Raw genomic sequence first — 16,824 nt, 5'->3', positions numbered from 1 at the left:
ATTAGAAATCAGTAGCTCTGTCTCCACACATGTGCCTTTAAATAATGGAACATGATCTTTGTCCTGCCATAGAATCAAACACTACAAATTTCTGTCTAGATATTACATCTTATTGCATGTCAAGGCCACTCAGCTGGTGATACTGTTAACACCACAAATTGCTTTTTCTCTCCCTTCATCTTACCTCATTTTTCTCCAGTAAACAAAAATCAAAATCTTCCAAGAGTCTTTTAAAAACAGAGTAACTCGAATGTGGACAAAAGTATTTTCCTAAAATAATATGTTTTAAGAAGGCCCAGACTCATATACTCAAAATATGTAGGAGATATGGATTCATTCACTGTGGGATTGTGTGGACACTTTATCTGACCCCATCCTAGGACAAATGTAGTGACTGCAGTTTTCTGATACGCTGGTCATTTCATAGAATCATAGAATGCTAGGGATTGGAAGGGACCTCGAAAGATCATCTAGTCCAATCCCCCTGCAGGAGCAGGAACACCTAGGTGAGGCTACACAGGAAGGTGTCCAGGCGGGTTTTGAATGTCTCCAGAGAAGGAGACTCCACAACCCCCCTGGGCAGCCTGTTCCAGTGCTCTGTCACCCTCACTGAGAAGAAGTTTCTTCCAAGTTTAAGTGGAACCTCTTATGTTCCAGCTTAAACCCATTAGCCCTTGCCCTACCATTGTTTGTCACAGAGAAGAGCCTGGCTCCATCCTCGTGACACTCATCCTTTGTATATTTGTAAACATTAATAAGGTCACTCCTCAGTCTCCTCCAAACTAAAGACACACAGCTCCCTCAGCCTTTCCTCATAAGGGAGATGCTCCACTCCCTTAATCATCTTGGTTGCCCTGTGCTGGACTCTCTCCAGCAGTTCTCTGTTCTTCTTGAACTGAGGAGCCCAGAACTGGACACAATATTCCAGGTGTGGTCTCACCAGGGCAGAGTAGTGAGGAAGGAGAACTTCTCTTGACCTACTAACCACCCCACTTCTAATCCACCCCAGGATGCCATTGGCCCTCTTGGCCACAAGGGCACAGTGCTGGCTCATGGTCATCCTGCTGTCCACCAGGATCCCCAGATCCCTTTCCCCTACACTGCTCTCTAATGGATCATTCCCCAACTTATACTGGAACCTGGGGTTGTTCCTGCCCAGATGCAAGACTCTACATTTGCTCTTGTTATATTTCATTAAATTTTTCCCCGCCCAGCTCTCCAGCCTGTCCAGGTCTCGCTGGATGGCAGCACAGCCTTCTGGTGTGTCAGCCACTTCGCCCAGCTTGGTGTCATCAGCAAACTTGGTGATAGTACACTCTAGTCTCTCATCCAAGTCATTGATGAATATATTGAACAGTACTGGCCCCAGCACCGACCCCTGAGGCACTCCACGAGATACAGGCCTCCAACCGGACTCTGCCCCATTGACCACGACTCCCTGGCTTCTTTCCTTCAGCCAGTTCGCAGTCCACCTCACTACCCTGTCACCCAGACCACACTTCTTCAGTTTAGCTATGAGAATGCTGTGGGAGACTGTGTCAAATGCTTTACTGAAGTCAAGGTAGACCATATCCACCACCCTGCCATCATCTATCCACCTCATTATATTTTCATAAAAGGCTATGAGGTTGGTTAAGCACGACTTCCCCTTGGTGAAGCCATGGTGACTGCCCCTCTTATCCTTGATATGCCTTGAGATGGCACCAAGGATAAATCGTTCCATTACTTTCCCAGGGATGGAGGTGAGGCTGACCGGTCTACAGTTACCTGGGTCCTCCTTCTTGCCCTTTTTGAAGACTGGAGTGACATTTGCTTTCCTCCAGTCCTCAGGCACCTCTCCCATCTCCCAAGACTTGGCAAAGATGATGGAGAGTGGTCCAGCAATGACCTCAGCCAGCTCCCTCAGCACCTGTGGGTGCATCCCATCTGGACCCATGGATTTGTGGATGTTCAGATTGCCTAATTGTTCCTTAACCCAGTCCTCCTCAACCAAGGCAAACTCCTCCATTGTCCTGACTTCCTCTGGGGCCTCAGCGGTACATGGCTCCTCAGGACAGCCTCCGGCAGAGTAGACAGAAACAAAGAAGGCATTCAGTAACTCTGCCTTCTCTGTATCTTCTGTGACTTCTCTACCCACATCTTCTCCCCCTGTTGTCAGAAATATACAAATACCAACCATAACACACTGTTTTAGGTGGCATCATCTGTGCCAACCAATCCATCATGGAAGGCTGGAGCCATAAACTTCTTTTGCATGAGCAAGAGGAGTTTGGAAACCACAAAATATTAGGTTTGAAAACTATCAGTGGCCACAAGCATTTAGTCAAATATATTTCCAAGCAGTGTAAAGATTTTAGGGAAAACAAACCAAACCAAAAGAAACAACTCTGCTGAGTGTCTGAGGCACTTTTTTCCCTTCACCTGACAGTACTGGAAGTATAGGCATGTACTTTCTAAGGTAACACCTTAGAAAAAGATGACAAGGCATTGAAGGTTAAATGAATGATCTGGGCACCAAAAGAAATTTCATGGTGTCTATAAACCATAAACATGGGCATAACACAAAGCAGCATGTCATTTCAGGTAGATGTGGCTCTTGCCCTTGTCAGTTGGCAATGGGCTGTTAGTGAACCCTGGCGCACCAGCTCCTGAGCTGCAGCCAACCCCAGACATGGACACGGGTGTTATGTTTGGATTTACAAAGCAGGCAAGACCATGCCACGGGGTGGTTGTTATCATGGGTCAAGGGAAAGGAAGCCAGTGTGGGACCCCGTGGAAGAAAAGTGTTTGTTCTAAATGGCATGTATGTTACCCACTACTGGTGTCTCATGGATCATCTGCATCCAGACGCCCACCCAATCTGTGTGTGAGGTGGCAGGTCAGTGCCACCAGTTGTCAGGTCCTGGCACAGCTCTTGAGTTCTTCACTGGTGACAACAAACTGTTTTCTGGATGTGCCTTTTATGGCCCCTAGGGATCTGTCAGGAACTTTAAGTCAAAGGCAAAATTCCTGCTTCCCATTGTTCTGTTGTGTTCTTTATCAGGCTGTTTTATGGCTCACCTCCTGTTCCTGCTTATCACTTTACCTTAGCTTGAGGCTTCAGTTTGTCCTTTGCCTTCTTGCTATCAGGTCTTTTGAATGAATTTACTTCTACAATGCCCTGTAGCAATTAGCCTAATCCTTTTTTTAACCCCTGCTGCTCTGTGTCTTCTGGTGCTTTCACACACATATTTTAATTCATCTTCACCAACCTCAAGACTTGTGTTACAAATACGCTGACCATGCCAAAAAATGTTATTGTCAGCAATGTCCAGGCTTGATTTGGAGGCATATGCGGTTTCCCACAACCAGCATGGCCACTCTGTTTCCAGGAGGCAGAAAAGAGCTGTACAGATGTGAACCACATGCTCTCAGGGCCAGAGAATAGCCCAGACTCTCTGTTACTTATTGATGCTGAACAACCATAACTGCATATATGGTGATAAACGAGAGAGGGACAGGAGCAAGCTCATGCATTTGGATTGCTGCAAGAGCTGCTGAGCAGCGTGGATGGTCCCTGGCTGCTCTGGATCATCCCAAGTGGATCAACCCAAGACCAAACAGTTACAAATATGGCCATCCCCATACCAGGATGGATGTGGGACTGTTTGTGCCAGGTGGCTCAGCGATCACGGATTACACTCTGATCCTTTGGTTTTTTTATTTGTCAGTGATGGGCACAGCTAGTACATACTGTTCCCAAGATCTCACTGCAGGTCTGTGACATAAGTGGTTCCTCCAAAATCAGAGCTGGGTTAAATTTTGCTGCTTCTTTCTTGAAATCCAGGCCACCATTGCAATGTGTTTTACTAGGAAATTGCCAATGAAATAAAGACAGAACACTCTTCAAATTACTTATGAATTGGTATATTTTCTATTTAAATTTGTAAGGCATATGAAAAGATTTCATTTTTATACATTATATATATGTATATATTGAAAATATAAAGTAACAGTTAGTAATATGCGATGAGTGACTGCTCAGCTGCCAACCCCAATATGAGAGTTCACAGTTGAGGATGGGAGAGGAAGGGTATTGTGTCTGTTTTCCCTAAAGGCAAGCTAAAACTGCTTACAAATAATTGCGATGTTAGCACATTTGCATCAGAACTGTGTAGTGTGTAAGACAAAGACACCACAGAGAAATATGTCTGACACCAACTATTACTGTTAAGTAATGCATTGTTAGAAAGCAAGCATACGTTTGACATGGACAAGGATGAATGACTAGTCTATAACAGTCTTTTTGTGGATATAAGGGGCTACAAAGGCTGGTTTTAGCCATTTTCACATCTATTTTGTACATACAGGCAAAATCCATCAGAAGGAAACTTCCAGGTGACCCTGTGACTAAAGCATTGCACCCTCTGCTCCTCTGTGCTGGCTGAGGGCCTGCTCAGCAGAGAGCAGCTGTGGACGTCACTTTCCTTAGTCCATACATCTCTAATAACGCGCTCCCTGATGCCAGGCAAGAGGGAGTTTCTCACCAGCACTGTCTGCCTTGAACACAGATTCACGCAAGGCCGGAGGGCTTAATCTAATCCATCCCCGCCTAAGGTAGGAGGTAGGTCTGTGTTGTTCCTGATAGACACCTGTGTGATCAGCTGTAAAGCTCTCAGCAAAGAAGTCCTAACAGCTGCCCAGTAAAAGCCAATATGCTGGAGCTCAACCAGGAAAAGTAAGAAGAGAAGGTTTATTTCTTTCTTAGAGCCTCTCCTCTTTACTTTCGAAAACCAAATGAGAGTCACAGAAGGTTGTCAAAGAAAAATCCTACATCAGTAGCTGGGGACAGATGTTTACCCATTTCTTCTGTCTACAGTGCTGATTAAGTCTCTCTCTCCTCCCTTGTTGAATACCTATTATCAGATAGTCCTTAGGCCAGTGACAGGCTGTATTCCTCTCTTTGGAAGCACCAGGAGGGAAGTTTGATGGGTTACGCAGCCCCGAGAGAGGAGAAGGCAGGATTATTTATTTACTTACTTATTTTTAACACCAAAGAAGACTCACACAACGTGCAAAAGGAGTTGTTCTTCATTGACCTGCCCTGCAGGTCTCTAGCACAGAGGAGATGGCTTCTGGGACATCAGGACTGGTCCCACCTACAGGCTGGCCTCTCTCCCAGGTTAAGCAGGGTGCTGCATGGGCAGCAGCTGTTGGCATGTGGCCCTCTGAGGCTTGCAGAGAAGCTTGCAGAAATTTTCCTGGTAACTGTGAAGTTTGGCAACAACTATGAAACAGAGATCAGAGGCAGCAACAATTACAGGTTAAATGTGTCTTAGAAACAGGGCTATTTCTTCTCAATATTCACCAATTTAGCCTAAGTCCCTGGTCTGTAATATTGCCGTATTTGTGTGGCCCACACTGTTTCCTTAACTTCAAGTGCTTTAATAGTGACTGATGCCTTAACTTGCAATGCACAACAGACATTTGCATGTGCATACACCTGTACAGACAAGAAACATATACATATATAATTCAAAAACGAGCAAATAATGTTATACAATCATTATAAAAGAAGGATTGGCCAATAGCAGAACTTAAAATTACACTGCAGAAGGTATGCTGGCTTTTTTTTTTTTCATCTTGGCTGGTGCCCATCTAAATCTCAGAAGCAGTACAGAATGGAGGCATCTTCTGTTTACTTCATTCTCTTTGCAACATCCAAATATGCATACTCAATTTCTTGATCAGCAGGACAAGTGTTTGTAAATTCATCTCTTGCATATGCATTGTTCAAGTATCTTGAAATCCCTGTCATTTCAGGTGGAAAATCAAAATTTCGATATTTTTTTGCAACAACCTTTTATTAAAAGAAAAAAGAAAAATATCTTTACACACATGATCTGGAAAACAAACAAAACCTCAAATCTACTCTTTATGTACATTTTTAGTTTTGAATGTGTAAGTGTGGTGTTATATGCAATGCAGGGGGAAATAAGGAAAGACAAAAACAAAGACAAGACATGGGATGAAGAAAGCTAGCTAACAAACTAACTCACTTAAAAGGATTTATTTGGTATAAACATTCTTCTAGAGCTATGCAGAGCTACGTGGACCAGTAGACCACACCTGGAAGAGATGCAGCTTAAAACAGCAAAGGAGCTAGCATAAACCAGAACTAACAGAGTAATCTTACAATAATAAAATGCCCCACACTTGGATACTTTCACTGAAACAGAAAGGAAAAACTTGAATTAAAATACTCAATTTTAAATGGCTAGGGAAAACAACTATTGGCCAATACTTAATCCCTCCGTGTTGGCCAGCAAGGATGGTGTGATGTTCATCCTCCATCATCCTTCAGACATTCACCTGACATAAGGTGATCCTCCTTGTATTGGCTCTGCTGACCCCTGCTACCTCTTGGGCTTTGCCGGATCTGGGCTTTGTGTGGGTGGGGGAAAGGGGTCAGTCCCTTGCTGCTTTCTCTGGAATAGGTTCAACTGGGATGTCTTTGGGGAAAGTTTTCATTCGAGGAGGAGTCAGAAGGCAATTCAGTCCACTCTGACACAATAGTAGTTAAAAAGGAAACTTTCTCAAGTGGCCTTGTTTGTATGAAAACCAGATGAATTTCCAATGTGGCGATTTATCTTCCTGAGCTTAGTTGGCTCTGGAGTAGCCCAGGGACAGGCTGTGACAACACCCAGACACCTTGGTCACCAGGACTGTTAGGTGTGTCTGGATGCCACATAGCCCTGCATGAAGAGGCTGGGAGCCTTGGCTGGAAGGCAGTGGGTGGTGGCCCCCCTGCCAGCATTATTGGCACTAGTGGTGATATTCGGCAAAGCAAGAGTTTTCCGTTAAAGAAACAAAAGACAGGTGCAAAATTTCAGCTTTTGCTGGCGTCTTGAATTAGCATGAACAAAATAATTTCATCTTATTCGTCCAAGGGGCTTTGCACACGAAATGCAAATCAAAACACTTCTCAACAGCACTGAATATAGCAGTCATTTAACACTTGTGAGAGGCTTAGCGAGCGCAGTCACAGTCTGGATACAAAATCAGATATTCTAACTCAGAGCCATCAATCTGAGGATCTGCCTAGCTGTGCTATAGTGAAATGGCCTTGTGCATTAGCATTTGGTGTCCCTACACAGCTATTGTGTGGCCTCACAACAGACAAAAGACTCCTCTGCCTTTTAGAAAAGGACTTAAGCTTCTGTGTCCCCCTTCTCTTCAGGAAGCTAAAAAGCAAATGCAAACCTTGATTATATGGAGCTTTGGTAGGAGGTTGCAATCCGCTAAGGTGAGCTCATCTCCATCCAGGAATTTCCGGCTGGAAACAGTGATCTCCTCAGTGCTGTAAGCATCAATTTCATCAGGCAAAGGGCTATTTAAGTAGTTGTCCAGCTTCCTCAGGGCTTTAAGCAAAGATTTTTCCAAATCTAGGTTAAGACAATAAAAAGCTCATTCGAGCCTGTACCAAGGTCCCTCTGACACCAAGCAGAAAGGCAACTCCTGCATCCTGTCTCCTGGCACCAACCCAGCTCACAGACATCCAGCCATGCCAACTCACGCAATTCCTTTATCCTAAGCTTAAAACTTAATGCTGGGATAAGAGCTGTAAGCAGCTAAAGGGGGTTCTGAGAAAAACATGGCTGGGGCTGTGTTACCAGAAATGGCTCCTCAAACATCTCTGCGGGGTGGGCTTTTGCAAAGTGGCCTTTCGGTAGAGCGGCTGAGCACACAAGAGTGGGGTCAGGGGAGGGAGGGGCTGGCAAGGCTTGGCTGGGGGTCTTGTGGGCTGGTGGTGACCACCTGCCACTGTGGAGAGGGGAGAAAGGAAGAGCAAGGGAAACAGGGCTGAGAGCTGGAGGATGGAGGTGAGTTAATGCACAGTAGTAGCGAGGGTCCTGCTCTAGAGAGACGTGTAATGGGGCTAGAGTCCTCATTATTTGCATAAATGGAGTAGAAAGGTAAGATGTCAGTTTGAGCGGGCTGTGCTTTTAGCAGAGCTGTGGGCAAGGTGCAGTGTTAGGGATTTGAGAGCTGAAGAAATGAGGAGGAGCTGGAGCTGGTGCACCCATGCTGACAGCAGTATCTACGTAAAATAACTTTGGAAATCCCAAAATAAAAGAGTGAGTAGGCACAGATTTCCACAGCCTTTATGCTCTGGAAAATGACTGTTTAACCTGAGCTGTAAATGAGATATTTCCAACACGGTGTGCTAGAACTGTACAGCTAGAATTTCTTCCAGTAACTACCAGGCTGACAAAAGGACTGAAGCACGTACTTTCATTAGCATCTTTTCTTGGGTTCTTTATGAATGCAGAGAATTTTGCAAACACATCATTTCCTGCAGAGTTAGACTCAGGGTGATTTGGTGCAAGTTTGGGATACCTGAGGAGTTAAAAGAAACAAAAAGAAGTCATACGACTGGCCTTTATTTTCAACTCTCCTAATTATTTAATATATATTATTTACACTGTAGCATCACAACAGACAGCCACACAGGACTCTCAGAAGGAACCATCCTAAACTAATAATCACTTAGCAAGTGCAAATTTAAACTGTTATTGAACATTGTGCCTCACCTCCTTTTTCTGAGGGAGATGGGAAACTCCTGTTATCACTGCAAATAATGCCCAAACAGCCCAGTGTCCCTCCCAGGCCTCCTCCACTGGAGGTGAGGCTGCTGGAGTATGGCTACTGCCATGAGGAGAAACGGAGGGTAAGTCTCTACTCCAAATAGCTGCTGGTCCTCCCAGTCTCCTCGCCTGGCCTGCTCCTGCATGAGCAAGCTCAGAGGGCAGGTAGGAAGGGAAAGTGGAGGGGAGCAGCTGCTTGCCCAGTTTAAGTCAGGTTTGGCTGCTTGAGAAGGGGAGTGGTGTGGAGAGTGGCTGCTGTTCTGAGGGAGAGAAGGTGAGTGGGTGGGGGACACGATGCTGCTGATGGTGGGGCAGTGGGTTTGGGGGGAAGTGGGAACAACTGCTGGGGTGCGGAAGAACAAGTCTGAAACCCAGACGCTGCTGTGTGCTAAAACTGGGCTTACCTGGCCACTCAAAATAAGCCCCAGCACACCCACCACTGCCCTCCTCCTCTGGCTACCTGCTCCCAGCAAGTGTAGCTATTTGTATGGTGTAAAGATGGAAAAGTCCAGCAAAAACAAGTGGAGGAAGAGAGGTCAGGTTCCTGCAGTGGCACACAGGTTTCTGCACATGCTTGCTGCAGGGAGGTGGATTTTGTGCCTCCGGAATGGTCAGAGAGGCACAGCTGAAAACTCGGGGCAGAGGTGGGGGTTGGGGGAGGAGGGCAGCCAGAGTCTCGGGGACACCCCAGGGGCACCCTCTGCACAGCGCCAGGTTTCATCATGTTTTACTCCAGTCAGTGTTACCCCTTCCAGTCCCCCACCAGAGCCAGACCATCCCCTCCCACCCTGAGCCTCCTGCACGCAATTATAACCCGAGCAGCTCATCAAGGGCCTGAGCTGCTGAAACTGAAGGCATTTGGTCACTGACCCCCACCATGGCTGTGAGGAGCCAAAAGTGGCCAGGAATACAGTACCGGGGTGGCGCTAGCTTTTCTTCCAAGAACTCCTCAATCTTATTGACATCAGTTTTCACTTCGCCGTCAAATGTCATGAAGGGGGGGTTTGTTCCTGGAGCGAGGTTCTGCAGGTCAGCAGGCTTTCTGATGGGAGGAAAGAGATGGGGTTAGTCACAACAGGATCACAACAGGAACCACACTTCCAATTTCTACTCTTAATTGCAACAAATTTTTTCACCTTTAATCTACCAGTCTTCTCCATGTCACTCTTACAAAATAAAACTTAGTCTGCTGCCTCACACTGGTGGTGTGAGAATTTGCTAGCCTGTATCTGAATGTGCTCTGAAATGCTTAAAAAAAATTCAAAAACTTCTGTCTTATGTTCCAGAGACCTACTGCAAAACAGACAAAAATCTCAACTGCTTCAAAGGAGTTAGTCCAGTTTATACTAGTGAACCCTAAAGAGGAATCAAGCACCCAGACTATTAGCGTGATGCCAAGCCACAGTGTGCACTTTCAATCTATCAGAAGAGAGTCACCCTTTCAAATCACCATTTTGGAAAAGTTGTCCTGAAAATAAGAACTCTGGTTACAATCTCACCTTTTCAAATCCACGGTTGTGACATTAAATATGACACCTTTTAGCCACAGAATCATAAAGAGACGCTGAGAGAATGGGCAATTTCCAATACTTTCCCCATCACTGCCAGCCTACAATTGAAAAAAAAAAAAAAGGTATACATACTTCTGTGACAACAGCAAACTTAATAGTAGATGCAGTAGGAAAGCAGAAAACCCAGATCTGCTATGAGTACATGTAGCATGTTACTCATCTCTACTAATACATATTTTCATGCAAGGTTTCTTTATATCATTTTCCAGACATGCACATATCTATGATAAAGAACTCTGTCATCTTGGAGACATAGTTTTTCATTAAAATGCATAATGAATATTGCCATAAGTTAGAAGATAAACTTGAAATTACAGCAGTCATTCCAAAGGAAATTGTCTGCACCTCATTTGTTTATGTGAATTATGATCTACCTAAGTCACTGCAAGATTAAAACAAGTTTAAATCAGTTTATGATCACAGGAAACAAGCAGAGAAAGATTTACTAGCATAAATTGAGATGTAACATCTAAAGCACTTAAGGGAATAAACAGAATTAATCAAATAATTAAGAGTTTAAATGTAGACAACTGTAGAGGCCCCAGAGAAGGAAGGAAGTTTGGCAGCAGCCTTACTCCAGCTGAACCTGCCTGTCTCTGCACTTTGCTGAACTGAGGACTAAGGAAGCACAAGTGTCATGTCCCTCTGGTTAATCCCTCCTTGTTATGGACCCAGGGCTCCTACTTGTAAGACTTACATGTGGCTGTATCAAGTCACATAACCTCTCTTCCTTTGTACCCCTGTAATGATGGTCTTTTGGTTTTGGTTAAACGTATCACTAGGTGTTACTATAAAGCACAAAAGGTGCAAATCACCATATGTGTGGCCACAGAAGTGTTGCTCTCATGTACTTTGTATTGCATTTTGTTAAAAGGCTTCATTAAAATGAGGTAAAGTATTGCATAGTTGGTATAGATTAAGTTAGGCTTCATATGACATTCTTGGAAGACAGCAGAGGTCCAATTTTGAAGCCCTTCATATGATTCTCCTGAAGTGCAGCTTTAAAGCTTATGATTAAATGTAAGGGCACAGAGGTAAAAGAACATGTGTATCATTTACTTAGTTAATAGGTTAGTTCATTAAGGTTTGCAGAACTTGCAGACAATACACATTAATGAAACCAGTTCTGCTTGGTTTTCCACTTTCCTCAATGCTATCAAATGAATCTCAAGTATAGGAAAAAGTTCTCCATAACCAAACATTTTCATTGGATTCCTTTACAATGCTCACCTTCACAAAGAGCTCTATGTCTGGAAATGAGTACCTCGTCTGGAAGGTTTCTGCCATGGAGCTCGAGCGATGCATTAGGAGGGACACTCCCACAGCTTGATAAATTATCTTATTCTCTGTATAAATCCAAAGGATTCTCCTCTGATAACTCTCTCCTGCTTTCTGACTCTGCTACAGCAACAACCACTGGCTTTCTTGGTAACGAAAACCAGAATAGCCTATTGTCTTATTGCCAGGGGATGAAAACTTTTAGAAATTCTAAAACAGCTGGACCACTGTTAGAATAGTCTTGTTTTGTAGGTGGCAAAAATGAAAGCTGGTCAAAAGCTACTATTGTATTTTTCCTCCTACTCACAGCACTGCTTTCCAGCACTGTACAGTTTGCAGCAACAGGAAGACAGAACAAATCTACAAATGCTGCTAGCATATGCTTAAAATTGAGCTAAATAGATGACACCACCATTTTGTTTCAGCCTGCCTCTTATGTCATGTTTTACCCATGCCCCCAAAGAAAAAAGGGTGTTACTGTGACCCCTCAGTGCTAGCAGTGGGTACCTCAGGCTCTCCCAGTGCCAGGCTGCTCTGAGGGGAGCAGCAGCACTCACGGGATGTTGTTTCGGAGCTGCCGAGTCTGGAGGAGGTGGGCAGGTACGTCTGGTGGTGGGCTGGCTCCTGACGGGTCCTTTCCAGCCACCCCTCACTCTCTGCCACAGCCATGTCCCAGACCACTGCCCTCACACCAGCTGTGCTGCCAGCAGCCAGCTGTTCATCCACATGGGCTCTCAGGTAAACAAACCCCTCGAGCAGGACACTGAGCAGACAGCAGCCCAACCTGGTGCAAATGTGTGCTTTTGATGAGTAATTGTTACAAGTTAAGGTGATGTTATTTACTCTAACAAGAAATATACCAAAGATAATGAGTAAGAGGATATCTATAATGAGGAGTAGAAGGTCAAAAAGATTTAAAATAACAGGCATATAACCTTGAATATATAGCATCCTTATCTAAACTAACTTGGAAAGTCACTGAAGTTCCACTAATTGGTGTCCTGAAAGTGAACTAGCTAATTACAATATGAAGACCACACCTCTACTCTGGAAGTCACTCACCACCCAGAGAAGACCCCTACACACTGAACATGCTCAATTAATTTTTAAGACGCTGTATCTTTAAGTGAAGACAAGATGACTCTTAGCCAATTAACACATATGCAGTAATGCATATTTATTAGAAAAAAGGGGTTCAATGCAAACAAATGTATAAATAACCTAAGCCTTGGAAACTGAGGGGTGCTAGCTTTGTGGAGTTACTACCTAGCACCCACCTTGGCATAGACATGAAATACACAAATATCTCAGCTCTGTGTATAAGACTGGCTCATTACACACCAAGTACCAGACCCTGTTTGTGGAACAACACTTTGGTGTCTTAAACAGTTTCTTACAGTGGAATTTAAACCATCAACCTCTATCAGTGAAGAAATAATTTTACGGTAACAGATTGCTGCGGTCTGGGGAAAGAAAGAACCGGTGTCCAGAAAAAACAGCTCCTATAACCGATTTGATATTTTCATTCAGCCTTTGATAGGAAGAAATGAGTTCTCTCATCAGGGTTCATGTAGCATTCAGAGAACTTTGCAGTTAGCCCTGTGGTCAAGAAGATGTATGTGATAAAGAGTGACAGCAGGGTGAACTTTTCCTGATAAATTACTATCTTCCGGTGGCCATTAAATACTGACATTTTGGCTCCCTCTAAATTTTCCTCCTGGAGCTAAGGAAAGGTGGTTGTTGCCTTGTTGTGTCCCACATCACCTTGGTGACAGTAAATTTCAGGGAGTCAGAGACAGCAGCCCCAGCCTGCTCTTCTGGGTAAACATGCATAGGTAGAGTCACAGATCCAGGTCAGGACAATTGTGTTACTGTGACAAACACAGGCATGAAGCATGCACCAAGTCCAGATTTGTCCTCAACTGGAATGACAAATAGGCAGCCAGGAAGGTGAGGGACTGGCAGCCCTGGAGATGTTACAAAAGAAACCTCCTGTCGTGTTTCTAAGTGCAAACTTTTTAACGTCCATACTTACTTGGGAGGAGCACTACTGCTAGCAACCTATCACAAAACAAAACAAAAAACAAAACAAAACAACAAACCCACAAAACAAAACAAACAAACAAAACCACAAAAAAACCCATTTGAACACTGAGGAACTGAATAAAACAGGGGATTATGTATCAGTGATTAAAACAATGCTCTGCCAACTCTAACCATTGATATGATTGTTTGCTTGACTCTTTTTGACTACTTCTGTGGGCTGGTACTGACAGTGTTAAACACACCAATGAAGTCCAAAAGACTTCTGACCTTCACATACTGTGCTGTCTCCCTTCCCCTGGTGCCTACAAGGGGCATTAGTAATGTATCGCTGTGTTCTGTGCAATACAGGTACCACAGTCTCTAGTGAAGTGCTGTGGTGTTTGCCCAGCTTTGCTGTTTCTGGCGGTTATGGAAAGCATTTGGCTTTTACAGCAGAAAATAAATCCCCAGGAACTAGGATGTTTCCCTGTTTCTAATGTGGCCATGATCCTCACATGCTATGGAGGAAATCTAAGCATCTTCCTTGTGAAATCATTGGTGCACTTTACTAACATAAATCTATTCTAAGGCTTTGTAGTACACCCAATGTCTAAGACGGGGTGTCATGATTTAACCCAAGCTAGCAATGTAACCACAATAGCTGCTCACTCACTACCCTCCCCTCCCCCCTCTCCAAACAGGGGAGAAAATCAAAAGGGAAGGGAGAAACTTGGACTGAGAGAAACACAGTTTAATAAAAAACCAAAATATTAATACACTACTACTAAATATATATGTATATATATATATAAAAAATAGAAATAGAATATAAAATAAAAGATACTCTATGCACTTTCTCACAAACTCTGTCCGCAGTCAGTCCCAGGCAGCAGCACCTGGTCCCAAACAGCCGATCCCGGGGAGATAAAAGAGAGAAAAAGGTAGAAAGGCAAAACGGTAGAATGGAAAAACGCCGAAATAAATAAAGTCCTGAAGAGAACTCTCCCGAACAGGTCTCCATCATGTCTCTAACTGAAACTAGCTGGAATATCCTGACTCTCCTCAAATATGAAGCATAACATTAATGGGATGGAGTACTCTTATTGATCAGTCTGGATGTCAGTCAACCTCTGCCCCATCTATACCCCCGTTATTAGCCACCTCACACCAGTGGACAGAGTGCTCAGAACATCCTTGGCTCCCAGACCAGAGCCACTAAAAACATTAACTCTGTCCTAGGGTGTTATCTTCTTGTTGTCAAACTAAATTCAAAGAACGACCATACTAGCTACAAGAAAGAAAGTTTTCTAACTGCATGAAGGAAAATTAACTCATTTTCAGTCAAACCAGCACACAGGGCCATGTCCTCTAGGGTTGCTGTGCCTGGGCTGAGAACAGGCAGATCTTTGGAAGTTACTCACTCAAAAGCCTTGGCTGCTGAGGTCCTACGGTAAAGGAGGCAGCAGCCATTCAGGTAGGGACAACTGGGAAGGTCATAAGCCACACTGAGCTTTAGGAAGCTGAAAGCTAATTATTCCCAAAGGGCTTGAGCTCTGGGTGAGAGGTGAAGGGAGGACAAATCTCTAGACTTGCTACACCAGGGCTGGTGGTGGATACATCCAGATTTCCCTCAGTTATGCAGGGCTGGAGGCAAATTACAGCAGCCCACACAGTAGCACAAGCAGTGATTAAATCCTTCCTTACCATTACAGTGACCAGCAGTCTGAAGTGACTACAAGACCTTGGACACCAAATGTGATTGGGACCTTGACACAGTTTGACCTGACAACTCAAAGATGCTACAGCATCCTATAACCTTCACTGAAAGCCCAGAATGTATATATTTTGGCCTGTTGCAGAAAACAGGGTGAATACAGCTAGCTAAAATGCCTTCAGATACACCAAGTTGCATTTTGGCTTACAAGACATATCTCTGTTCTCCTAACTCAGTTGTCTAATTCAGGGAGCTACAATTCCTACTGGACATAAAAGCATCAGTGACACAGGTCAAAGGTGTTCGTTGAAGTTTCCAAACACAGCGCTTGTCATAACAACAAAAGCCACTCAAAAATCATGAGCTGGGATACTGAAATAGCTTTATAGCTGTGTATCAAGCAACATGACAATAGCTGAACTATGCCATCATCATATGATAATGTACCTTCCAACAAAGCAAGGATGGCCTTTTTACAGAAGTGAGACTGTGTGTCAACATCTTACCTTGCAGGGACACGATACAGCACTGAGAGAACCAGAAAAGAACTGCCTGTTCTCAAATTAACACCCACAGAAGATAGCACAACTGGGGGCATGGCAGCCCGGGTGCAAAGCTCCCAGTGTTTTTCTCTGCAGCAGCACTCAAGAACGTGTAACATTGAGCTGCGCTTGGTACATGTGCAGAATTCAATTACACTTCCTCGCTGTTGTGCTTAGTGATGAAGCAGGGTGAAATCTTAACTCTGGTGAAGTCAGTGGGAGTCTCTGGCTGTTGATTCAATGGAGGATTGTGTTTCCAAACTGGTCATCATCTTAATAACCAGGCAATTGCTGCTGTAATTGTAGGTAATGCTGCAAGCTGGCCTTTACTTGTAACTGCTGTGACATTCTCTTATTCAGATTTTGTGGGTGAAGTGGGCCAAATCCCCAAAACACAAAGCTGGTTTTTATGGTCTTCTGCTGCCTAAATAGATGGCTAACCAGCGTCTTGAATAAGTGTCATTTACATTTTAATTGTGATTAGTCAGGAGGTCAATATGCTTTTTCTAGTAATATTGGGATTTAATGAGTTCATTAATCAAACAATTAAGACAGTCGTTGCTGCAGAGGAGAAAAATTTCAGGCTGTGCATAGAAGCTTTTATTCAGAGCCTTCAGAACCCTAGGCAGCGATTGCATATTGTATCAACTTATTACAGCTCTCTGCAATCATGTGCCATTACTTAATGGGATTATTAGCCTGCACTCCCTATTTTCATTCATTTTTCACTGTTCCACACTCTCTTTGGTCTTTTTTTTTTTTTTCTTGTTATTCTGGGTCTTACTCAAGGGTTCTGGGAAAGGGAAAAGCTCTCCACATTCTTCTTTCCACCACTGCTTAAACTCACAGGTAGGAGCAACATCGTGCCTCAAGCTAATCTCAATAGGCAGCAAAAACTTGTACACAAAATATTAGAGGGTCCCAAAAGACCTATGTTCAGTTTCTGGAGTTGCTACTGCCACCTTGATTCAGCAGTTCTGCTTTTCTGAGCAGACTTGAAGAGGTCGCTTGTGTCCACATCCTCATCCATAGCAAGAGGATAATTATAATGACTTTACCCAGGAGTC

General features: G+C 44.0%; 1 protein-coding gene across 1 annotated transcript in view; it reads right to left on the bottom strand.

Moving 5' to 3' along the window:
* Positions 1-3,890: 3,890 nt before the first annotated feature.
* CLIC6 (chloride intracellular channel 6) overlaps positions 3,891-16,824 on the bottom strand; it is a 34,396-nt gene continuing 21,462 nt past the window's right edge. Inside the window, exons 2-6 of the mRNA XM_065847319.2 lie at positions 10,127-10,236; positions 9,544-9,669; positions 8,273-8,379; positions 7,243-7,424; positions 3,891-5,839 (exon numbers count right to left, since the gene is read on the bottom strand). Coding sequence (XP_065703391.1) covers positions 5,678-5,839; positions 7,243-7,424; positions 8,273-8,379; positions 9,544-9,669; positions 10,127-10,236 — 687 coding nt within the window. The 3' untranslated portion in view covers positions 3,891-5,677. The remainder of the gene's footprint in view (positions 5,840-7,242; positions 7,425-8,272; positions 8,380-9,543; positions 9,670-10,126; positions 10,237-16,824) is intronic.

Source organism: Patagioenas fasciata, chromosome 1 (genome assembly GCF_037038585.1).
Source record: "Patagioenas fasciata isolate bPatFas1 chromosome 1, bPatFas1.hap1, whole genome shotgun sequence".
Lineage (NCBI taxonomy): Eukaryota > Metazoa > Chordata > Aves > Columbiformes > Columbidae > Patagioenas > Patagioenas fasciata.
Note: the sequence above shows the minus strand (reverse complement) of the source record. Positions and strands in the feature narration are given on the sequence as shown.